The sequence below is a fragment of the Pipistrellus hanaki genome, assembly GCF_964339955.1.
Source record: "Pipistrellus hanaki genome assembly, chromosome: 2".
In the NCBI taxonomy this organism is placed as follows: Eukaryota; Metazoa; Chordata; class Mammalia; order Chiroptera; family Vespertilionidae; genus Pipistrellus; species Pipistrellus hanaki.
Genome location: NC_140504.1, coordinates 98384904 through 98410251, shown reverse-complemented (window position 1 = coordinate 98410251; position 25348 = coordinate 98384904). Strand labels below are relative to the sequence as shown.

The window sequence follows — 25348 nt, the reverse complement described above, 5'->3', positions numbered from 1 at the left end:
TGTGAGGACAACTTCAAGGAACAATGAACTTTCCAGAGCCACGGAACACTAAAGCGTGATGGCGCCCCTTTTGTTTTCAGGGGGCGATTTATGTTCTGTATATATAAAAAAAAAATGTGGTTTGGAAAAATAGAGTCTTGAAAATATTGTTACAATGAAAAAGGGACAAATTAGAAGACATTTTCTGTGATCAAAGGCAGGAGGGAGAGCCCGCATGGACATTCACAAAGCTTGACTTATTCACTCCCCTCCTTTGCAAGCCAGGGCAACAAGCGTGTCCCCTGTTGACAAGGAGCCCTATTCAGACTGCAGGTGCAAAGTGGGCCAGCTCGCTTAGCCACATTATGTTAAAGTTGTTGGAGATTAGTGTTCAGCCTTAATAACTAAAGCGCTTGATTTACATGGGGTGGGGGGGAAGCCTCCTCAGCCATGAGAACAAAATCGTTGAATGCGTGATCATTGTGAGGGCGGACGATATCCTAATACATTGTTCTCAGCTGGGCCCAGGGGTGCCTTGGTCTCCTGCACAAAGGCAAGGTCTTGGTTGCTGGTCATGGACCAGGTCCCTAATCACACACCCAACCGGATTTTGGAAGAAAAGGTGATGTCTGGGAATTTCACTGCAGCCTAAGAAAGATAGAGTGGAGTTTTCCCTGAGACTCCAGATCTGGAATCCCAGCTTTATTGAAGCCTGAGATAGGAGAATCATGGAGGATCCAGGCCCTCATCACCAATGATTTAGTGTCTTAAGGTGGGAGTGGCTCCAGTATAACTTTTGTGGGGGAGTATGTGGAAGAGCTGGAGGATTTATCTTTAAGTGTCCTAGACAGGAACAATTTTACCCACAGGTGACGATTATTTGAGGGTACCTAGAGAGCTGAAAAAACATTCAAAGAACCATGCCACACCCACTGACTTGATCTGCCTTGCCTCCAAGAAAGTCATTCAGGCCAAATCTTCAAGAAGAGCCCATTTCAGAGAAATTCAGAACTACTTGTCCCTGCCTCTCTTTCTCTACACCTTCCCTGTTTTGTTTTCCCAAGGATAGAGAGAGGTCCACCTTGGTCTTGGTTCTGTTTCCTCTGTGTGGGTATTTGAGGGCAGATACCATTCCCCATACACTATCCAAGTCTTCCAGACACCCCCTAACTCCATCCAGGAGAAGAGATCCAGAAAACAAGAGATCTGTGCTTGGGAGCTAAGAATAGGCATTTCAATATGGATATATATCTATTTTAACTGCAATATCTTTTATGGAAGTCAAGCTACTTAAGGCAATTTCCATAAGATCTGTCCAAGAAGGAAAGGTTCACTAGGAACAAGGTGAGAAAGCTATTAACTATTGTCCGACACTGAAAAGGTTCTTAATCAATGCCCTGGTAGCTGACCTGTCAGGAGAAGGTATAAAGGATTTATTTATGCAGTCTTTGTTATGTTCCCAGCTCTCACAAAAGTGTTTCTATGATTCAATTTTCTTATCTCTTAATTAAAAAGCTGAACCATTAGAATAGTACCTGCATTATGTCCTGACAGTGCCTGCATACTAATTCCAGACCCTTTACAAGCAGTATTATAACATAAAATCAGAGATTGAATAAGACAGGATTTTGCTTCCAAAGCCCTGCTAATCCCTTTTTAAAAGGGTTTGGTGAAATAGTTCAGAATAGTATCTGGAAGTTGGATTACTGCTCCCTCAACCTCCCTTTCTCACTTTTTACAATGAAATGATATTTCACATTTAAAGGAAGTTCCATTTTTCTACAACACTTTTTTTTTTCAAATGAGAAAGTTGGCATGTTGTTTTTTTAATGATGAAAAGAATCTGATCATAGAATCCTTGCTTACTAAATGCAGTGGCAGAAAATGTAGAGGAAATTTTTATGGCATGTTTGGAACACTTAAAATTTCTCAGGTGAAAGTGAGTATAGTGTGATTCAGAATTGTTTATGTGCATCATTCATCAGGTGACTCTCCTCATTTTTCTCAGGGGAAATAAATAAGCAAAGCTTTGGGAGATAGATATCTATTTCTCATAACTTAAAAATATGCATATTTCAGGCAAAACAATTTTCACTAAGATGCTGGGTGTATTTTTAAAAATACTTAATGAATATATTGATGAGTACAAAAACTAAAAACATCATTATACCTTGAACTAGACTTTGCAGTTGCCCAAGCCAGGAAACTTGAGCTCTCTGCAGTTTCTCTCCAGTTCTGGCAAAAAATTTTATCCTCATCTGGCTAATTTAATTTTGCATGGGCCACCCTTCAGTCACAGATAAGAAGAAACTGGATCATCCTTCTGATGTTGCATAAATCATCTCATAATATTCTTGTTGTTTTTCCCCCTTATTTATTTATTTATTTATTTTGCCATTATTCTACAACTTCCTGGTCCAATGAAAGCCACAAAGAATTTGGCACAATTTTGCTTTCCTTTCTATGCATTTTCCTAAGTTGCCAGTTCACTGAGATACAAAATCATGCACGTTCCTGTTCTACTTGTTTTGAATGAATCAATATTTTTGTCCTCCCTGGTGGTTCATACAGGGTCTATACTGGCACTAAGGAAGTCAAAAATGAAGAACAGATTTCAAGTCCTCCTCCCTGGTCACATTTACATTGGTTAATTTGCATCCTATTTTAATTTTTTTCCATATATATATATATATATATATATATATATATATATATATATATATATATATATATTATCCAGCTGTTTGGATGTTTGCAAAGGCACTGGAAGATTCAGAGGCAAACCACCAAACCTCCCCTAAATTGTCCATTGAGTTTCTCTCTCTCTTTTCTTTTTTCTTTTTTCTGAATGGTTTAGGGGTTCAAACTTGATAAAATTCCTAAGTCTCAAGACATTTTCCTCATTGAAAATAGTTGGGTAAAAAGGCAAGGCCACCCTGATACTCAGACAGAAAGTAAGTGACAAAGTGAATCATGTTATTGTGGGATCCTCGACCACTGACCAGTTAGTAACTAAGATGTTATTAATTTTCCCAGAATGAGGATTCAGTATCAGAAAACTTTTACTATGAAACAGATCCTGATGCCTTCCTAGAAAAAATGTGCTTTTGTGTGACTTTTGCATACCCAAATACTCTGTACTTGGTCACCCACCCATCCCCACTTGTATATTCCCACCCTCCACACCTGGGTCTTGAAATGCCCAATATGGGACTCGCACTAACCATAGAAACTCTTAATAAAACGCTGGCCAGGCCCTAGGATTTACTGCAGTGCTAGTGTTTTAACAAGTCAAGCGGGAGGGGGAGGGCGAGAGGTAATACAATCAGGTTTCTCCAGCTTCTTTCTGCACCCAGATACACTTTATTCCCTTCAGTTTTTCTTGAACATTAAAAAAAATAAATTATTGTCTCTGCCTCCATGCCCTGCTGCATAGGGCTCTGAAACTCAGAACCTTCAGCTAGCCTAAGAGGCCCCTGGGCTCCCAGGAGAAGTACCCCCTACTTTAGGGTTCAAGGCCCCTGCCAATGCCCCATTTTATAGGAGGGTCTGGAGATCTGATTCAGTAAGATGCTAGGGAATGTGTCTGAAAGGTGGAGTAATGTAAATAACAATAATAATAAGCATTTAACCTGTAGATTTTAAATATTTCAAAGATTAACTTATTTATTACTCAAAACAAATTTTAAGCCCTAACCGGTTTGGCTCAGTGGATAGAGTCGTTGGCCCTCAGACCAAAGGTCCCAGGTTCGATTCTGGTCAAGGGCACATGCCTGGGCTGCAGACTCAGTCCAAGATGCAGGAGGCAGCCAGTCAATGATTCCTTCTCATTATTGATGTTTCTGTCTCTTTCTCTCCCTTCCTTTCTGAAAACAATATAAAAAAATAAAGTAGTTTTTAAAAACAAATTTTAAAATTCTATTTTAGTAGATGAGAAAATAACCAGGGGAATGTTTCATCACTTACTGGGCGGGCAGAGAGCCATAGGTGGAGAACCCCGAGAGACTGGCCTCTAGCCAGTCTTGCCACCATGCCCACAGTTTTTGCCTGGTGCTCTTATTCCACGTAGGGAAGACAAGAGACCCAGTAGAAATCATTAACCGTACAAGATTTCCCCAAACTGCCCTCGGGCCTACGTTCAGGGTGGGAGAAAGTAACTTCCCCAGAGGACAAGGGATTTAGTGTGAGGCTAGCCACGGATACTGGAGAGGCAGTGAATTCAACCCTCCGCCAAGAGGTATGAGCTGTCCTACTGGCAGGGCCCTGAGGTGTCCCAGAGCACTGCCCGTTTCGTCTCCTCCTAATCCTGGATTCCTCCGCCCCAATTCTGACTAAAAAGATTCAAAGGCAGGCCTTTCCCTCTCCGAGCGACCGGCACGGGATGCCAGTGGCAGCCGTCCCGGAAGACTTTTCAATCCACTCCCCGAGGTGACCGCCGCCACACCCGTGCGCGGGCGCCGGCGCCGTCCCGTCCCTGGCGGGACGCGGAGTCGGGCGGACGGACTGGGCTCTCCCCGGCGGTCTCTGCGCAGCCCGGCTCCCCGCCGGCTCCCCGCCACACGGGTTCTGTCAGCGAGCGGGCCCCAAGGAGCACGCCCTCGCCAAGAGGAGAGGGGTTGGGGGAGAAGACGCGCAACGGGAGAGACCCCTCCAACTCGTCCCGGAGCCGGGGCGGGGGCTCCTTCCGCGAGAGGCCGGGGTCGGGGCGCCAACCCGAGCCTGATGTCCCGGGCCTCCTCCCCGGCGGCTCCCACCGATCCGAGCGTCACGGCCACTCCAGGGGCCTTCCCCCTGTGGCCGCTTATTTCACACCCACACGTGTGTCGCCCTTTTGCCCTGGGGTCTCTCCCCCAACCTTGTCTTCAGCACCGCCATCCTTGGGCTAGGAGCTGGGTCTCCAAAGTGTCCCATCAGGAGACCTAGCAGCCAGGCCCCAAAGCAGCCGCCCCTCCCTCAGAGCGGCCGCCGCCGGCGGCGGGAACCTCCTCCGCTCCCACCGGGCGGGCGCCGGCCCGCGCCTGCGCAGTGGGTGGGGAACTGTGAGGACGCGGGGGCCGGAGGCTCCCTGTCTGAAGGGTAGGTGGGGAAGGCGATAGAGATTCCAGTGGTCCTGAAAAATCTGAAATCATTTCCCCAGTGGCAGGGCCACATAAAGGGCCCCTGCATGCTAAACCCCAATGAGGATTACAATCGGGGCCAGGAAAGAGTCGTGCGGGCCGGCGGCGCAGGCACACATTCTGAAGGCCCTTTGCTGTTCTCTGAGCATTGGCTATTTCTGCAGGGAGTGGAAACCAGCTGGGACTTGCAGTCAACGGTGTACCCATGTACCCCATCAGGGCTTAGGCAGGATTGGAGCCACCCTCTCTTGTGGTTTGGTTTTCTTTCCTTATTTTTATTCCCTCCAAATTGCTAGAGTTTTCTCTAGAAAGGCAGAAATAGTTGGTGAGAGGGTGAGCCTTGTGTAGCCACAGAGAAGACAGCCTTTCCAGAGAGACAATGAGACAATTTTACCTTTTCTCCTTCCATAATGGAAATCGGTTAATGAGTACCAATGTCACTGGGATGAAATTGGGGGTGAGGGAGGTTTCTTCCAGGATGGTACCTTTGGTTGGTCCCTTTGTTTTTCTATCCTGAACAACTAAGCTTCAGAGATGCGCCTGTGAAGCCATGAGGAAGGCAGGGAAGAGAACTGGAGGCTGTGGAAAAGTCCCAAATCTTTCCCAGGATGATGAAGCAATAACAAGATACTCAGATTCAAAAGAGGAGGGAAAACATCACATCCTTTATTTCCAAAAATAAAAATAAAAATAAAAAATAGCCAAATGGAGCTCCATGTACACAAAGGTATTTGGAGGGAAAACAATCACAGATTTTAATTCAGTTTTACATATTTATAGCAAAATTAAGTCATCTCTTTCAACTGTGTTTTCATTTAACTATCACTTTCAGTCAAGTACTATATAACAACATTTTATTTCAAGTGAGTTCATAATTTAGGATGCTAAGGGAACAGATGATAAATCACAACAGTGTGGGTAGAAAGGGTACTAAACAGTCTGGAGCTTCAGTCAGAATTGTGTGTGTGTGAATTATGATTACAAAATATTTGCCTGACTGTATAATTAATATTTACTGTAATCATTATATTTTCCCATAAATTAACAATATAAATAAACATATGGAGGTCTTGAGTAAGCAAATAAAAATCAATACAAGAGACAAAATTTTGTTGCAACTATAATAATAGCATGGGTTACAGCTCAGGGAAAACTACTTCACAAAATAATTTAGTCAGCACACACAGAGTGGAGAGACTGTGACATCTTGTTTGTTTAAACCACCTTTAAAAACACATGAAGGAGGTTTGGGGAAAGCTGGACATGGTGAAAGTTTTTTTCCATGAAGAACTGCATTTGTGGATGGGAGGGGGGGTTGCATGCATTCTGGGATCACTATCTTGTAAACTGAATCTTCTGAACTCCAATTGCCAAGATTCTGAAGAAAATAGGAAATTACAAAAATGTCTCTCTCCCTCAAGCCACTCTCCTTTCTATTAATGACTGAAAAGGCTTGCTGATTGCTGCTAATGAGAAGAAACACAAAATGGGTCTATTTTTTTTTTTCAAGAGGTTGTCTTTGAAGGAACAGGAAATATTAACCATAACTTGGCTGTAGCCTTAGGATCCCAAACAAGAATATTGGTATCTTGAGGGGTCCCCAGAGGAGGCTCAAGTGACCTGACTTGCACTGATTGAGTGCCATGCCAGAGCTTGGAGAAGCCTACATGCCTGTGTCAGAGCCTGTCAGAGCCCTCAACATCTGCACACCTCCTTAGACCTGTTGTCTCTGCATTACTTTTGTTTTCCTATAAGCAGGACTTAGCTCTAAAGTTACCAGTTAGTGTGCATGTCTTTTCTTTTTTTAACGAAGTTTGATTTTTATCTCTTTAGAAACGGTTTGAAACTAACAGGCAAAGAGAGTTTGACAGAGAGGAGAACAAATCGCTGACAAAGAACCTTTTACATTTCATCAGCGTTGTTAGGACGACAAGAAAGAATGTCTCAGATAATAACTCTCACTTCAAAGATTTCTCAGCTCAATAGAAAGTGAACCATCCTTTTTATTCAACCACAAGGACTGGCACTAAAGAAGACTCCACTGTTTGATTTTTTTTTTCCACCATGTTTATTTTTCCCCTATTCTCTAGGGTACTTGGATAAAATAAACAACATGACAATTAAGAGAACATGGACTTCTAACTTTCCTGCCATCTTCCTTATCTCCTTGGCCTTGCACTCTTAAGCTCATGCCCAGGGCCAGCCCAGACCTGAGGAATACCCTACACAGCACACTAGGGAAAAGTAAGTTTGGGGTGGCTGCAAGAGACTTCTGGGATAGAGGGGCAGAATGTGCTGTGCTAGGGCCAAAGCAGAAATGACTGAAAGCCGCAGTCTGAACTTCTCAGACTTATCCAGGGTGGCTCCACTGCACCGCAAGTCTCACTCAAATTCAAGCCTCCACCTTGTTCAAGATGCAGAGAGGTGCATTGCACAGAACTGAGGTTGGCATGCTTACTTGTTTAGCTTGTGAGGTTGCCCTAAAGTTATTTACTCCTGATCTTGGAGCCTCTTTGAGGGACAGCCAAGATGTGCAGTGTCTGTTTGCTGAGTCAGGTTCTTCCCTTTTCTGAAAGGGTCCCTGGTGTCAAAGCACCCACCTATGTTAGAATGCAAGGTGAACCTCTAAACGTCAGCGAGGCAGGTCCTAAGGGGCAAGTATATATTGGAGAACGTAGTGACAGTATCAAATGGCATGAAAGCAAAGGTCAGCACAAATGTATCTTCTTAGAGTGTCTGCAATGAAGTGTGCTGCCTTTGAAGGGGCCGCTCCCTGAGCGCTTTTCCATGGCAAGCCCAACTTGGCGTGATGATGCAATGTCAAACTCACACTTTTCAGCCCCAAAACTCAACTCTTTGAACAACCCGAGCTTGATTAGACTTTTCTCCTTTTCTTTCCCCTCTTAAAAACCATTTCCTCGCCTTTAGAAACTCGCCATCAAACCCAAATGCGCCCTCTGATCACCGCAGAAAGCAGAAACAAAGAAGGCTGAGCGGTGATTCAAGCGGCCTTTTTCTTCTTTCCCATTATTATCCATTTTTATTATGATTGAGAACAAGTGCCCATTCGCGTGGGTTTTGTTTACCGGAAATTAAATGAAAATGATTTAGTCTGCGTCAAACAAAAATATATACTTGTATATACAGGGGGAAAGGCCTGTTAGACGTAAATATTATGTCCTTAATGAAAAGCCTGGACGGGCTCCAGGCTTGGCCTTTCAGGATTTCAGTGAGACTTGCCCATTGCCATAGAAATCCTAACTTACCATGAAGATGCACCGTGGCGAAGAAACATTGCTTTGTGCACGGGCCCTTTGATGTCGCAGGCGTGAGATTCGGGCTCTCAGCTGCGCTGGGCGAGATTACTTTAGGAGCAAAGCAGTGGACATCTGTAACAAGCAAATGAAAAATTATAGGCGATTAGTAGCCTAACAAACATTGTTGTTTTTATTTTATTGTTTTGGATATGGGTGGAAGGCCAATGAGTTTAGAAACACAAGAGAAAGAACCTAGTCCAATTTGGAGTTGGAAGAATTTTTAAACATTGTCAAAAGACACAAATTCCCCAGATGCCCTCTGCACGTTGGCCATGGGGCAGATGTTTCTCAAAGGGAAACAAGGTTTGCTGCCAACACAGCCCTTGACCAGGAATCATCTGGGCCCTTTGTATTGGGGGTGGGGATTGTAGTTCTCTTTCCACAAGGAGAGATTCACTAAGGATGTATTGAGAAGATTCTGGTTTTTATTAGGTGTACTTTTAGGGGTCTGGAATGGGTCTGTCCAAGATTTCCCTCCTTTTTTCCTTCTTCTTCCCCCCCCCCCCCTTAAATCTCAACAAGGATTTCTGGGAAATACCATTCTTCCAGGTTGTTAGACTGGAAAATGGGCCCCAATTTCCCCTCCTGCGCCCCTTGGAAACAGTTTCAAAGACTTTCCCTTTTCCTGCCACCAGCATCTGGTCCTCTTTCTGGGGACTTAATACCCAGCACATAAAATATACATTCAGCCCTGGTTGGTTAACTCAGTTGGTTGGAACATCATCCTGATGCAACAAGGTAATGGGTTTTATCTCTAGTCAGCGCACATACAAGCGTCAACCAATGAATGCATAAATAAGTACAACAACAAATTGATGTTTTTCTCTCTTCTTCTTCTCTTTCTCTAAAATAAATAATACACATTCAATCTAAACCCACTTGGGTATTTGGATTTAAAACATTTGTTCTTGCAGTTCCTCTTGTATACCCTTCTTCACCTTAAAAAAGAGAGAGAGAGAGAGAGACCAACATTGTGTGATTTTTGAAAGTTCATCATGGAATTGAATGAATTTATCCAGACACTGTGGTCTAGGTCAGATACCTGTCCAGTGGAGACCTAGGCTCAGTGATGTCATTGGCTCACTGCACTCCTAGTGCCAAGCAGCCACAAGATTCCATAAGCCAAGGCTAGACAAGGGTAGGAGGTGAGAGGAGATGATTGGTCTGGGGAGACCTCTGAGCAATGAATCTTAAAGCCCCTCTAGCACTCTTTTGTTTGAATTTCCCATTGTTTGAACTCATTCCCCACCCCAAGTATATAATGTATATACGAAGCAGACTAGCAGACAAATGTGTCTGTGTGCTTGGGTCAGTTTGCTGGGGAGAGGCATATGAGTTTCAGCAGTGGTGCTAAAACTCTCTTAACTCTTTTATAGAAGCGTTGGAAAATTTTGAGATCTGAAATTTGTGTACTTTTGTTTCAAAAGACAGCTGTAAGGTGAAATTGTAAAGAAGCAGAAAAGGAAGGAAATAGAAGGTAAGATATAAGTGATCCAAACTTTGGTGGAGACTGCAACTGGGAACTGAGAAAGAAGTGGTGCCTGACAATCCAAGTGGTCTAATCCTGGAGGAAAATATTTCCCTTATCTGAACCTTCCGAAGACTTTGTGGTCTTAGTTTTGTCACATGAAGTTGCCAAGATTGCACATAAACTCTACTAATATATTTTTCTTTGTGTCCATCTGTTTATTTACCTTCTTTACCCCAACACTGGTTTCATGCTACCAGGTCATGAAGGTGTGTATGTGTGTGTGTGTGTGTGTGGGGGGGGTGTTACTGGGTGTGACTGTAGAATAAATAAGTAGCATATTTACATTTTATTCACTGACCTCTAAAAACCATAAGCAATTATTTAACTTCCTTCCTCTCCTTTCTTCCTTCCTTCCTTCCTTCCTTCCTTCCTTCCTTCCTTCCTTCCTTCCTTCCTTCCTTCCTTCCTTCCTTCCTTCTCTTCAAGCCTCAAGAACCAGATCTAGACTAGCAGTCATTGCTCGCAGAGCAGCAACCACAGCACTAACCCTAATACCATAAGCAGGGGGCAGCAGCGGCAGGGCCAGATGCTGGCGCCCGACTTGGCGCGGCAGGGACAGTTACAACACCGTCAGTAACTTGACACACATACCATTCTCTCAATTCGATGCCTCGAGCCACTACTGCCGCCGAGGAGGCCACCGGGGGCTCACGGCCGAAGTTGGGAGAAAGCGACACAATGGCAGACTGCGTGGCAGAGACGTAGCCAGAACTAAGAGGCGGCGGTGAGCGCCCATGCACCTTCATATGCTTACGCAGCGAGCTGGGGTGCGTGTAGCACTTGTCGCAACCGCGTACTTTGCATGTGTACGGCTTGTCGCTCGTGTGCACGTGCGAGTGCTTCTTGCGGTCGCTGCTGTTGGCGAAGCGTCGCTCGCAGCCCTCGAACTCACACCTGAAGGGCTTTTCCCCTGATGGAGGCAATTGCAGAGACATTAGTGCTTTTGACCCGGGTCTGGCTCGGCCTCACAAACCTCCCTAAATTCCGCCCCCCCCCCCCCCCCCCCCATTATTTGGGAAAGAACCGGTAAAGATTTTCAGAAACTTTTGTGTTCGGCCCCTTAGGCCTGGTACTTTCTTCCCTCCCAGCTCTGAGTGCGCCCTCCAAGCTGCCTCCTGCAGCCCTCCCCCACCCCCCTCTCCTGCCTGAGCCTGGGGGAGGGGAGGAAGAGAGAGGAAGAGGAGGAGGAGGAGGAGGAGAAGGAGGAGGAGGAGGAGGAGAAGGAGGAGGAGGAGGAGGAGCAGGAGGAAGTGGAGGAGGAGGAGAGATAAAGAATCCATCTTAGTTTCCATCCTGGAAAATCGTGATCTACTTCGATTGTTTTCCTCCAAATTTTCTCCATTCGGAGCAGAAGCTCCTCTGCCTAGAAAACAGAGTTGACTGAGGAGGTTTTATCTGCTCAATTTACAATTGCTGTTCCAGTCAAAGGTTCCCCGCTCAGAGGACCATCCCGCACACACCCCATCCTGGCCCAAACTGTTTCCTAAAAAAGGTTTTGTATAAATGTCAAGGCGATGGGATAATTTAGTAGTACACACCCGATGCACATGACATGTGCACAGTGCGTATTCGTGCTGTAGGAAAAGGTATTCTGAGCAATGATTCACTTCACAAGCGATTTTTACAGGAAATGGGAATTTCCTCCCTCTTCCCTTCGATCCCCTGAGGGCAAACGTTTAGCAGCATTCTTCAAATCTTGCCGCAACTGCTCCGGATCCCGCTACCTAAGAGCACCGCCAATACTACTTTATTACGCTGCTCCTGAGGTTTCCAGGAGATGCTGCCGCAGGCAGCCCGCTCTCCCAGTCCCAGTTAGCTATGTGTTCAACGGACCCTCCCCAGACCACCACGCCCGAAAGTTGGACCTAGCAAACCTGAGGCGAGAGGTCCCTGCGGCAGAATCTGCCCGGGCCCAGTGGGATCCGCGGCCTATCTCCCAATCGAACCCTTGAGCATGGAGGCTTCGGTGTGAGCACAGCTGCTGCGGTCACGCCTGGTCCGTCCCCGCGGACGGAAGGCCAGAGGGCAGCCGGGGTAGACCCACGAGGGGCTAGGCTCCCTGGTGCGATGCCCCGTAGAGCCGCGGGAAGGCGCGAGTGCGCATTAGGTTGGAAATACTGCGGAGGACCAAGCTCCAATCCGGGAGCTCTCCGCGGACTGGATTCGCTGGCCGGTGGGGGAGGAAAGAGCCCAGAGAAGCCTGAAGCATAGGTGCTGCGGGAAGGAGGTGAGAAAGTTTATAGGCGCTTTAAATAATTAGATGCCACCGTGCTCCCTGGATAGAGGGATCCGCTCCCAAGCTTCTGGTTGAGAAGAAAGGTGCGCGGCTGCAGGACTGTTGCCTTGAGGTCGCTTCTCCCGTGACTCCCAGAAAAGAGGGAGAACTTTGGGGTTAGGTTTAAACAAAGCACCTATTATCGATGTCCGCCCATGTTCACGCTGAGCCAGAGGTTTGTGCACAACCCTCGCCTTAAGGCTGCAGAGGATTGTGAACCCAGGTCTTGGTCCCAGCCCGGCCATTGCGTCCTCCCCCAGCAGGAATATTGCAATTACAGTGTAACAGTGAACGGTGCTAGAATCTGCTATTTCTCAGGACACCGGTACCGTATTACAAATATGAATAAAGAGACATGCAAAATAAATCAGTGCCCTTATTTACCCTTCGTTTTCTTCCCTTAAATTTCTGTTAGTATTTGCCAAACTAAAAGTTTTCTTCATTTTCTCCCCACAAGCCACCAAAAAAATATCTAACAAGAACCATGCAATTTAGCACCCGCCGAAGGAAACAAGATTTGCTGAGAAAACGGAAGAGGTGTGGAATTTAAGCTTCACTGCTCCCCCCCCGCCCCGTCCCCCACCACACACACACACACACACACACACACTTATCCCATCTTGTGAGCGCTTTGTTGGACATTCACGTAAAACAGAAATAATGATTTCGTCCCAGACGAGGAGCAGAGGCGGGAAAAAGCAGGACACTGAAGGTGATACGGGCCTGGAAGTTCCGAGGCCGCTGGGAGGCCAAGAGAAGCAGCGCCCGCGCGCCCTCCTGCCTCCTGCCTTCGCGGCCTCTCCCCAGTTGCTGGAGCCGCCCCGGCTTCTCCGTCTAACACCCCCACCCCCATCCACCGCCTCCCTCCCACCCGGGCTGTGCTCTGAGCCCCGGGCGGGTGGGTGTGGAGAGGCAGGGTTGGTCCAGGGCCTTGCAGCCCTTCTCGAGCAGCGGGTCCATGGGCTGAGTCGCGAAAGGCCCGCAGTCTCCTTCCAGAAGCTCAACTACCGGGAGAGGCCCCTTCCCAGCCCCGCGCCGGCCCGCCCGGCAAAGTTTGGCAGCGGCAGGGCGGTGCGCTAGAGCCATTTTTCTCGCACTTGTGGCTGTGCCGAGGTCTCCGCCCCTGGCTCTGTCTCTACCTCAGCCCCAGCCCAGCCTCTCCCTGCCCAGCGCCTGCGGGGCCCAGGGGCTCGGCGAAGGGCGCCCAGCGGCAGCGCGCCCGCGTTTCCCTCGCGGCGGCACCTTTGTTCCGGGACTGCGGGACCGCCACCAAGTGAAACCTTTCGGCGTGGGCTCCGGGCAGCAGCACCCGAGGCCAGGCCTGGGATTCAGATCCGGAGAATTTTAACTCCCGAGAAATAATCATTCGCCGCTTCCGCGAGTCGAGAAAATGAAACGGCATTAATATTTGAAAAGGCAATTATTTTCCTGTTTAACTGTCTTCATGAAAAAATTGTCTTGAGGTCAATTGCCATTTGAGAGGCATTTTGTTGTTTTCCTCCCTCTTCATTACTAAGGAGGGGGCTGAGACCAGGCCCTGCAGGTTTGTTTGTGCGTTTTTTTTGTTTGTTTTTTGTTTTTTGTGGGTTTTTTTTTTTTTTTTTTGTGTGTGTGTGTGTGTGTGTGTGTGTGTGTGTGTGTGTTTAACTCCAGCGGCAAAGAATTGGGACTGCCATCGGAAAGGCCATACTTAGAATTTAGTCCTGGGTAGAAGAAACCTGAACCAGCCCAAACGCATGGAACTTGTTTCGCTGCTGTAGGTCGATAAACTAAGAATTTAACCGTTTTCTGCTTCAGGGCCTTCAAACAGTAGGCCGGCAAAGTGTGTTTGTTTAGAACTCCCCTGTCATTAAAAATCAGTTCCTCCTCTGGCTCAGGACTGCGTGTCTACCTCTGCAGTGAAAACTGCCAGCTTCTGGAGTAGCCAGATAGTACCTCACTTCTTTCTGCCTCACACTGGGATGAAACTCTGATGAGGAGGAAGCACCCCGGAAACAGCTTCAGAAAATCATACATTTCCAGATGTGCTCCAGAAATAAAGTAGGAGACTAAAAGTGGACTTTGGTGGTCTGGCCTCCGCGTGTGCCATTTTCCTAGCCACGGACCTTCTTCAACATTGCAGGGTTTGCTAGAGAAGGTGGGATTTAGCAAGATTCTGTCCTGGGTATTGCCAGCCTGGGAGAGTTATTTGACTCTAATAATTGCCATTGTTTCTACCAATAATAGAGGTGAGTAAAACAAAGCGCCAGGGAGGAGAAGTAGAGCACCAAGCTGGAACTTATTTCATACCCTGGTCTGGCCACTGGTCCAGTTCTCTCCTCCCGCCCCCCCCCCACCAAACAAACAAACAAAAACAAACACGGGAGGGGGAATGTTGATTTCTTAAATTTGGAGAGTGGGCAAGAAAATCCTAACTGGAATATAAACATGACTGCTAAACTAATTAATGTAACTTCACAGGCTGTTCTGGAAAGTGTGAAAACTTTCTCCTTGCAATTGCACTAATTATAGATGCTTCTGGCCAGAGAAGTTCAACTTTGCAGGCTCTTGTCCTGGTTCCTTTCCTTACTGTTAACTAGAACTGACAGATGTGGTGACACATGTCCCCATTTCACTTAACAGCTCAGTAAATGACATTTAAGGCAGATGAGTCTCCTTGGATCTCTACTAAAGCAGAAGAGAAGTTTGTCAATTGTCCCAAGTGTCCAGTTATCAAGGCTCCAAAAGTTAGCCTAGAGACCCAAAATCCTAAAGAAATAGCCAAAGGCCTGATTACCCCTCAGTGCAGGTGGTGGTCATGTTGTAATTGTTGGCCAAAAAAACTGGGAAAAATTAAATTGTCCCTATATAATAAAATGTCCCTATAGTATATATTTTAAGACTGAGAAACAGTACTATTTAAATACCTTAAAAGCAAACTAAATGGGCAGGGAGCACACATTCAAATACTTAGAGACCCAAAAACCTTCACCCTGGCCTCCCAGAGCAGAAATCCTCTACTGTCTTTCCCACACTCAGCCTTGATAACTTCTGTGACTCTAATAGAAGAGTATAATTAATATTTTATGCGCTTGGCTCATGGAAACACCAAATACTCGCCCCTCCCCCCCCCCACACACACATACACACTCCAGGATGAAACTTGAAATCCAGCCCTAGGGCCGGGAAGAGGCCCCTGCTTCCCCAGAGGATCTAAACAAGGTAGTGCGAATACTGACCTGTGTGAGTTCTTTTGTGTATTTTGAGATTTTCTGATCTAGCAAAGACCTTCCCACACCCGGGAAAAGGACAAGGGAAGGGCTTCTCGCCTGTATGAACGCGGATGTGATTTACAAGTTTGTATTTGGCTTTGAAGGGCTTGCCCTGGCGTGGACACTCCTCCCAGAAGCAGATGTGGTTGGCCTGCTCTGGGCCGCCGACGTGCTCCACAGTGACGTGAGTGACCAGCTCGTGCATGGTGCTGAAAGTTTTGGAGCAGAGGTGCGGGAGTTCGGGGCCATCAACCGCCTGCCACTTGCAGATGAGCTCCTGTTTGATGGGCTGGCGCATGTAACGGAAGAAGGCACTGGGACCCTGGGGCACAGCGAGGTTCACGGTCAAGTTCATGCCCCCATAGCCATGCAGGGCCCCAGCAGCTGCTAGGGCGTTGCGGTGGGCGACTGGTCCTGGCGAGAAGGCTTCGGGACGCGCATTCATTTCTCTGGGGAGCCCCAGTCGCAGGAGTCCTTTCAAAGTGCCATTGGCAGAGGCCTCGGAAGTCTGCTCAGGAAGGCCAGGGAACACCGAGGGGCTGGAGGCAGCAATGAGGTGGGGGTCATAATGTCCGGAGCTACTACCTGTTGTCAAGAAAAATAGCGAGCGTGAGATCAGATGGCATGAGCTGAGCGTTCCACCTGACGGGGGTGGGGGTTGGGGGGACAGCAGCAAAGAAGCAGGTCTACAGCCTCTGCCTTCAGAGCCCAGACCTGGAGCCAGATAGTGTCAGCAGCAAACCCAATAGGCCACTCGAGGTAGAGCCCCCAGCCTTTCCAAGTGCCTTAGGTGGATGAGATGGATTATGGCAGCTCTGTTTGTGGAAGGGAGAGTGGGACACACAATGCTGAGTCATCTGTGGGCAGTGGGAGCCCCTAAGCTCTGCTACAAGGGAAGCACGACCTGCTCCCCAAGTACACTTTGGCGGTCAACAACGCCCACCCTGAGGGTGATTGAGGATAAGGGCAGTGGGGATGTTGTAGGTGGTGGGGGTGCTGCTGAAGTGCCCAGCCATATGCATTAATTTCAGCTTCCAGGTCTGCTGGGAGTGGGCAGCCTGCATCTGGACTCAGACTCCCCAGAGTTGCCAGGCCACTGTCACCTGACAGCGTGGAGGGGAAAGAAGAATCACAAAGCAACTTCTGAAGAGGTATTTTTCCCCCCTTAAGTTTTGGATTGTGACTTTACTACTCCTCCCCTCCCCCCCCCCCCGCCCCCACCACCACCACCCTGGATCTTTAAAGCCTACTTGAAACCCGCATGCTAAAGAGGCAGCAGCAGAGCGCAAGAGGAAGTGAATAGAGATTGGGGCCCACCCAGTCTCGCAGAGAGGAACAATCGCCTAGGTCACCCATTGGCCTGCTGCCGGGGCCCAACGTCAGAGATGACAGGTCTCGCTGTTCCTGGACACACACACACACACACCTGCTCTAGCTCCTCCTCTTCCCTCCCCTCCCCCATCGCCCTCCCTTGCCCCCTATCAGCTCCCTCTTCTGCTCCTGCGCTCTGACCCAGGCACCAATTCTCTCCTCTAGAGTCTCCACCTTATCTCCCCAAAGCTGGATGGATATGCTCTTGAAAGTGAGTGCAGTGAGGTAATGCCTCTGTTCTCCACAACTTTGGGGAGGAGTATTGCTTTGCACATGTCCTCGGGGCAGACCTACTGTACCCAGTCTTGCCAGAACTGATAGGCAGCACCCTGAGCACTCTCACACAGCTTCAGCACTTTGTCCCAGGAGTCATGTGAAATGGAAGGCAGAGATCTAGGGAGGAAAAGACCATTTCAGACTAGACGGCCTTATGCAAAAGAACACCTAGGCTAGTAGCCCTGGAGCATAATTTTATTTCTCTCTCTCTTTCTCTCTCTCTCTCTCTCTCTCTCTCTCTCTCTCTCTCTCTCTCTCTCTCTCTCTCTCTCTCTCCCTCTCTCCCATGCCCAAACCACACTATGCCTTCCAACATGTACCCTTCCTTCTCCCCTCCTTGTCTCCCTTCTTCCCACTTAACCTGGTGCCTGGTGCTCTCAAAGACTGATAAACCCCAGAATCCAGTCGTGGCCAGAGCCAGGAGTAAACAGGGGGAGTTGATGACCTGGAAAGGCTGACTTCAAACCCACACAGCCCTCCTGAGAGGGGCTAAGGAACTTCTCAGCCATAAATCACAGCATCCCACAGGTGGACTGGCCAAAGAAACAAAGGCTAGCATAGCAAGAAGGAACATTTCTTCTCTCTTCCATTTCCTTACTCTCCCAGGTCTTCCTCCTTGAGCTCTGTAGACCCTGACACCAAAAGGAGCCTTTGAGAAAGGGTAGATTTAGGGATCAATTCCACTCTCAGCTCCGACCTGTTGCCTGTCTTTAGGGTTCTGATAAGAGTGGAGGCCATGTTAAGAGTAGAGGCCAGGCTATGAGAGGACTGTTGCTTCCTGGTCTTCAGGTTATACAGTCTTGGGGTGGGGGCATGGGGTAAAAAAACAAACAAACACCTTCAGGTCTGGGCAAAGAGGCTGAGGGTATCCTTTGTTTGTGTCAACCCACTAACTAGGATGAGCTACATCACCTGGTGATGCAAAGGGCTGCTGGCTTCTACCCCTGCCTTGGTCTCCAGCCCAAAATGCCAGCTTAAGTACTTGGGCTTCTCTGATGGCCATAGATAGCACCCAAAGGCTGATGAAAGGGTTTTTAAGGGATATTTTAAAGATTTCGTAAAAATCTCCATACCCATAGCAAAGGTGAGAAATTTGGACAGACTTCTATGAACTCTGATGCAGGGTTTTTGAGTTGTCCCACCCATTCCCAGCAGTAAGAACAATTATGCATTCCCTAGTCAGTATAAATAAGGATTTCTTTTAAATTTTAAAAATAATTTACTTATTTATAATGGTTGGCAGGTTCTTTCAGACTTTCTTCATATAATACATTGTTCCTGCTCTGGGTGCATTTTATTGAGCTTTCACAACAATTTCCCCTGGTTTTGGCAAGTGCAGGTTTTTCTGCTCCTCCAGCTGGAAGAGCTTAAGCAACACAACACAACCAAGGTGCTATGGTTAACATTGAAAAAAAAATTGGGCCTGGCATGGCTCAATGGTTAAGCATTGACCTGTGAACCAGGAGGTCACAGTTCTATTCCTGGTCAGGGCACATGCTCAGATTTCAGGCTTGATCCCCAGTGTGGGGCATGTAGGAGGCAGCCCAATAATGATTCTCTTTCATCTTTGATGTTTCTATCTCCCTCTCCTTTCCCCTTCCTCTCTGAAATCAAGGAAAATATATATTTTTTAAAAAGTTAAAGAAAAGCATTTGACAGCCTAACCCTGTCTGCTCTGGAAACCAAGGGCTTCCACAGCAGTGTTGAGACTAGGCTTATAAGATTTGTCTCCTTTCCTGGCTTTCACATTTTCCTACAGTCTCACTTTTTTGGACTTATCCCTCTGACTGCAGGCATCTCCTCTGGTCTCCCATCCTGTTTTCTCTTCCTCTAAGCCTGGCCAGAAAAGATCTCTGTCTCTAGCCATAGTATTGAGGTATTCCAGTCTCTGTGAGTGATTTTAAGGCTCCCCTTTGTGCAGGTGTCCTTTGAGTGATGCAGCTTACTAGGCAAGTCTGGGCTGAATCCAAGTAAAACTCAGAAAATAATAAATACCAAAACCAAAAACCCAAAGGTGTGTGTCCTTCCCTAGGATCCCTCTCTATTTCTCCTAAGCATCCCTCAACACAGAATTTAGTCACCTCCTCCAGTAGCATTCAGACCTAAGTGCAGGGTGCTTTTGCAGTAGTTCAGCAATTAAAGCATTTTCTTTCCCACCTGATCATGGGCCATCTACAATATACTGTTCAGGATGTTTGTCAAACTCATCATCCATTTTGACTTCCATTAAAACTCTGATTTGCACAAAAATGTATCTCTTAATATATACATGGTGATCCCACCTGAATCAAAAGCATTGAGTAATTGTACAGAACAAGGGTATTTAAGTTGTTTTATGCTTTGGAACCTATTGGAACCCTTTTGAACTAGTGCATTCTAATAGTACTGTGTGGTTGCCCATGCTTGTAAAGAAGAAAATAATAACTTTCTATTAGAAAGTGGTGAAAATAAAGATTCTTTTTTCCCCATCCATGTTTGCAGACTACTTCATCGACTCTAGAGATAAGAAGCATAGGTTTTATACACACTCTCACATACTAACTTCACCTTGAAAAGCTTCAAACATGTGTATGGCTTTTTGTGCCAACAGCAAAAGGGCAGATTCATCTGATTCAGTCAAATTCACTGACAGTTACCTGGCCTTGTGAAGCTCCCTCCCAGATGCAGCCTTCTCTTGAAACACAAAAAACATCTGGACATTCCCAAGAGACAGAGGTAGGTAGGAAAAAATTGATTTCACCCACTAATATTCATAAATGGAAAATTTTGGGCAATTACATAAAGGCCTTCAAGGCTTATCTCTTAAATTACCAACAAAGCAGTATCCAGCTAATCACAAAAGACAGGTGGAACACCAATGTAGGCAGGTGTACTTTAGTTTTCAGGGACATTCATTAGGGTCTTCTAGTGCCCAGATAGCAAGGAGTTCAGGTATCATTGATTATTGTTTGGGCAGGCTGAGGAGTATTATCCCCCTCAATAGTGATTAGAATTTTTCTTTCAGAACTTTATTTCATCACACTTGTTTCCAATACCAAATGTGTGGCTGGAATATTCTTTTCCTAACCATCATGTAGTTTATAGCATTACTGATTCCACTTTCCTGCTTCATCTGTAGGAAAAAAGAATATTCTGGAGTCCAGAGATCTTTCAGCAAGTGCCAGAGAAGCTCTGGATGCCTTCATGGATGGGAGACTGTTTGGAGCACAATAGACCCTAAACATCTCTTCAATGCCCAGAATCATGCCCTATATACCCTTCTTTACCTGAGCCAAACCAATGTAACAGCATAAACTAAACTGATTTTCTAATCCTGCTGTATAAAAATTTGACATTTGATGATGCCATCATCTGCCAGAGCTCCTCACATCATTGGCTCAAATGGGGAAATGTCTGATCTCTCCCTCAGGAAAGAAAAACATCAGGAAAATTTCAGATGCATAACTGGGCTATTTTCCAATTTTGCTCTCTTAAACAATGCTAAATGATGATTACCCAGCAGTATCCTAGGAGCCAAGGGCCACTGCACAGAGCCTGGTTAAGTATAAGCCTTGTTGCCTGGATATTATGCATCTAAATCTGCATTCATTTGTTCAATCTTTTCTTCCTCACTTCTGCCCAGGTTACCAACCCAAACTAGGAACAAATCTCTTCAGATCCTAGTCACTGACAGACTTGAGGATTCCTGCAGTGAGAGATTGTCTCTATTCTTATGGGAAAGTAATTAAATAACTTAAGCCCCAGGAGGCCACCATATGTACAGTCCAAAGTGTACAAAGGAGATGAGATCTCTGAGGATTTTGGAGATATTCCTCCCCTTTGCTATGCCAGTTTGGGCTTTAGTTATCATTAATGGAACTAAATATGAAAGAAAATGTACTTAGATAGAATTTAATTTTCAAACAATGGTTCTGCAAAAATCTTTCAACAAAAAATTAAGAAACATAGCTAAAGGATTTTACAGAACAGCATTGAAAAACTGAAACAACAGAATTTCCATAATAACCACATCTCTCTTGAGAATTCTGTCATCAAATCATCCCAAAATAATAGACGATAATAATTTCCTGATTTGTCATTTAACTTTTGTTAAGAAGGTTGCTTTTTCTACCAACAGCAACAACAACAACAAAAACCACAAACAAACAAACAAACAAAAAAACCTCTTGGAGGCAACCATCAGTTAGAGGTATAGTTAAAATGAGGAAAACTAGATGCCTGGAAGGAGAAACTCCCAACCCTAAATCATATGCTTATTCTAAATGGAATATTGAATTAAATTTTTCACATTGAAGGTATTCCTGTCAGTCACTCCCTGTTCAGACACCACATTGTGGGAAGATCATCACCACCACATTGCAGAAGGCTGGTGTCCCTGGTAAAGATGATGCATATCATGTAAACCCCATCACCAAGATCAAAGTATGCTTCTTTCATGGAAGCCAATACATGTCAAACCTTATTCCAATCAAATTATCTGGAAATGAATTCAAGATGAATATGTCATAGAATAATGTGACAGTGGAACTGCAAAAGGTCAGGGGTGGTTGTTTCAATGAGAGAGTCGTCAAATATTAATTCTAGAACATCCAGATGAGTAGGCTTTGAGGGATTAGTCAGCTGCTGGTGGGACATTGAGTTGCTGATTTGTGTGCAAATTTATTAAACAGCAAGGTGTTGCTCTAAGTTGCACTTGAACTCAAAAAACATCCCCAAACTCACAAACAACATAAGCAAAAGACAAAACAAAATTTTCTACTTAAAAGAGAAATAACTTCAGCAAACCAATATTCAAACTTACTCCACTCTTTCAGAGACATTTGGTGAAGTCTCAATCGTTTCCTCATCCCCAAGGATGTCTTGTATCTCATTTCCTGACTTTGAGCCTGTTGGGGGAGGTGGGGTAAGGAAGAGAAACAGTTACTAGTTAAATATTTTTACACATGTTTGTAAGGAACAGTCTTGCAGCCTGAATGTGTGATTAAAAAAAAAAAAGTGTGGATCTATGGATCTGAAAAGTCTTAGTCTTTCTTTGACCATTTTCAAATTTGGCAGTGAAAATAAAATAACTCTGCTAGGAACTTCCTGTATTTATTGCAAAACAACATACCCTTGAAGATAAAAAATATTAAAATCATCATTCCCCAACAAGTTGTATTCTTTTTTATCTCAAACTCATGTTATTCTGTCTTTCAGATAGAATTAAGCACCCAGTTCAGCTAGTCAGTGTTCAAACATCTCTAACTTTTAGAATTTGAATTTATTATATGAGAAGCTGCCATTATTTTTTTTTAAGTGTATTAACTGAGTTTAGTAAAATGGAATGAGGAGGCCTGGGACATTAGCAGATGAAAAACTGAGTTGTAACTCTTGAAACTGGGAGGAGAGGAATTACTTTGCAAATTTCTAGATCCTGTTCTGTTCTGTTGGTATGGAGTCCCTTACATGGTTTCTTCCCCCAAAACTTTTTAGAATCCATCATTGGTTGATTTTTCAAGGTCAATATAAAATTTCCCCAATTTTTTTTTGGGGGGGGAAAGGGGGTCTCATTTCTATCATCTGGTCCTGATTGTCCCACTTCTTATTTAAGAAAGTCAGAAACAGCCCTAGCAGGTTTGACTCAGTAGATGGAGCATTGGGCCTGTGGACTGAAGGGTTCTAGGTTTGATTCAGGTCAAGGGCACATGCCCTGGTTTGGGGCTGGATCCCCAGTAGTGGCATGCAGGAGGCAGCCAATCAATGATTCTCATCATGGGTGTTTCTCTCTCTCTCTCTCTCTCTCTCTCTCTCTCTCTCTCTCTCTCTCTCTCGCTCTCTCTCTCTCTCTGTCTCTCTCTCAATAAAAATATATTTTAAAATTAATAATAATAAAAAAGAAAGTAAGAAATAACATGCTCCCTTCAACCCCCACAATATAATTGCAGATCAAATTCACTTTGTCAATAGAATCAGTAAACCATTGGCCATCTTAAATCCTAAAACCCACCCTGGGAACTTCTGCATCTGTCAGGCAAGGAAAGGCAGTAGAGCAGCCAAACAGAGGCAATCCACCCAACACCGGCCCTCAGTTTGGCCTAGAAAGACAGTCATTGAAAAGGTCTCAGGCTGGACAAACACAACAAACCCTCTATCAATGAAGAAGTCTGCTTGTCTTAACACTCCAGTCCACAGAACAAGCAGTTGTTTAAATTGTTGAACTGCAGGCTAAATCCAAGTGAGGCTCTGCTATTTCAAAGGCTTTCTAGTTCTCTATGTTCAAAGATCTCTTTCTCTTTCGCTCAACCCCCAATTGAAACTTGAATTAGCTTGGGTGTTTTCACCCTTCCCTCTCCTTTCTTTTCTAGTTTCAAGCCTGAGATGTGTGTGTGTGGGAGGGGGGACAGGGGGCGGTGTAGGGGTAGACTCACCATTTCCTAGATGGTTTTATTTATTTTCAATTTTTCCTAACCAAAAGGCTTCCATCTCCAAAAGTAATAAACACAAATCAGAAAAGAAAGCAGACCCAACTTTGCATTCCTTCAGAAGAGTGGCCTGCTGGATGACTTTAAAATTTCTTCGTGGCAGGATATCTGGCATGAGGAAAGTTCTGGTTGGTTGGAAATAATAGAATTTACTATTTAGCTTCTGAAGAAAATGGGTGTGAATTTCCCTAGAGAACTCTGTTCACCCACAATGCTGCCCAAGCCTTCCATTTAAGAGGCCCAGGCCACTTCCACTCCCAGGTCTTGGCAGTCTTTTGTATGTTACAAACCCACAGGCATGCAAACAATTGCTGCAGAGTCTGGACTTCAGGCAGGCAACTGGGACCTTAAGCTGCTCTCTGTAGCAGCTTCATAACCCGCCAGTGCAGGAAACAAAAGTAAATATATTCTTTGGTTCAAACTCTGACCCCACTTAGCAAGCTGGTCATCTTTTAAAGGAGGAGTGAGAGAAATGAGGAGCAGTCCCTGGGTCCTGGGACCTGAGATCTCCACCAATCCAAGGATTTAAAAACTCTGAAATTGCTAAGTTTGATTTCCTCCCTGAATGACTGCTATTGACTCTTCTCACATCAGCTCTGACCAATGAATCACCAGTCAGGAGCACAATCTGGAAATTATTGAAGTCTGCCTGAATTTCCACACCCTGAGAAGTGGAGCCAGCAAACCCTATATAGTTAATTGTGCTGGGGGAGAGCCAAGAAGGTAGGCTGGGGGGGGGGGGGGTGTACATGCAAAGGGCACTATTTTGTGGGCTCACCCTAGCCTGTGTGGTCCTATTCAAGGTCAGAAGTCATTTGCAGTCTGATTCTCAAGCTAGGGCCTCTAGTCCCCAAGACTGCAACACTGCTCCACACTGATTAACCTAGAGACTTTCCTAAGAAGAAGGCATGCTAGCCTGTCTGCCTCAGTTCAGCCAGTGTGGATGCAGAGCAGGGATCCTATAGACTGCCTCAGAGCTCCAAATCCAAAACCCCTCTCCACCTTTGCCAATGGCCTGCTGTAATCAGCTGCACCAGGCACCTCCCTGGCTCCCCTCCACTGGATCTTTGAATACCAGAAAGTTGGGATGTGAGTCTGGGCTGTGCGACAACCTTTTTTTTTTTTTTTTTTTTTTTTTTTTTAAATTCTTTTGTTCCCTAGAGGGAAGAGCTGGGCTTTCCCCAGCCCATGGCTGAAGGCTGGGTGACATTCTTGTGTCCACCTTAGAGTTTGCATTAATAAGTCCCTTGAAGGATATTTAACTATGCCTTTGAACCACGCATCGTCCTTAAATCTGCCTATGGCTTAGATGGGGGAAAGTAAGGTGGTGCCTTTCCATGGGTTGCTGTGCCGCCAATGCTGTCCAGAAATCCAAAGGTGCTCTCCTGCAGATGGTGCCAACCAAATTGCAACCTTCCAATGCCCCTTCTCCATTCCCAAGACCGCACTAGATTCCAGCTATTCCCATTGTCAAAGCTTTGAGGCAGACCTACTTTCTTTCACTGCCCCACAGTTCCACTCCTCTTGTCCCTAATTTACATACAGTGTCCATAGATGTCTAGCATAGTGCTCAGAATCCGAGGTGGCTTCGGCCTGCTCCCCAGAGAGCTAGTCTTAGCCCTCATATGTATCTGAGAGAAAGAAAGCTAAGTCCCAAACCCATGGCAGGCAGCGCGCAGAGAGCGGATCTCAGCGGTCAGCGTCTTGAAGCAGGACCACAGGACGCATGAGAGCAGTGATCCAGCCCCGCGGCTGACCCAGCCAGCATCC

General features: G+C 45.8%; 1 protein-coding gene across 2 annotated transcripts; it reads right to left on the bottom strand.

The window, feature by feature from the left end:
* Window positions 1–5631: 5631 nt before the first annotated feature.
* On the bottom strand, window positions 5632–23614 carry ZIC4 (Zic family member 4). Of its 2 annotated transcripts, XR_014794011.1 has the most exons (6): window positions 23525–23614; window positions 21919–22003; window positions 15438–16055; window positions 10536–10854; window positions 8363–8485; window positions 5632–6474 (listed from the first exon to the last, which is right to left on the bottom strand). XR_014794011.1 is itself a non-coding variant. In XM_084872842.1 (5 exons), coding segments are annotated over exons 1-5 (1026 nt in total). In that variant the 5' UTR covers window positions 23528–23614; the 3' UTR covers window positions 5632–8484. The 2 variants fall into 2 exon arrangements, 1 of the variants encoding a protein (XP_084728968.1); XM_084872842.1 differs by having other exon boundaries at window positions 5632–8485.
* Between the last annotated feature and the right edge of the window lie 1734 nt (window positions 23615–25348).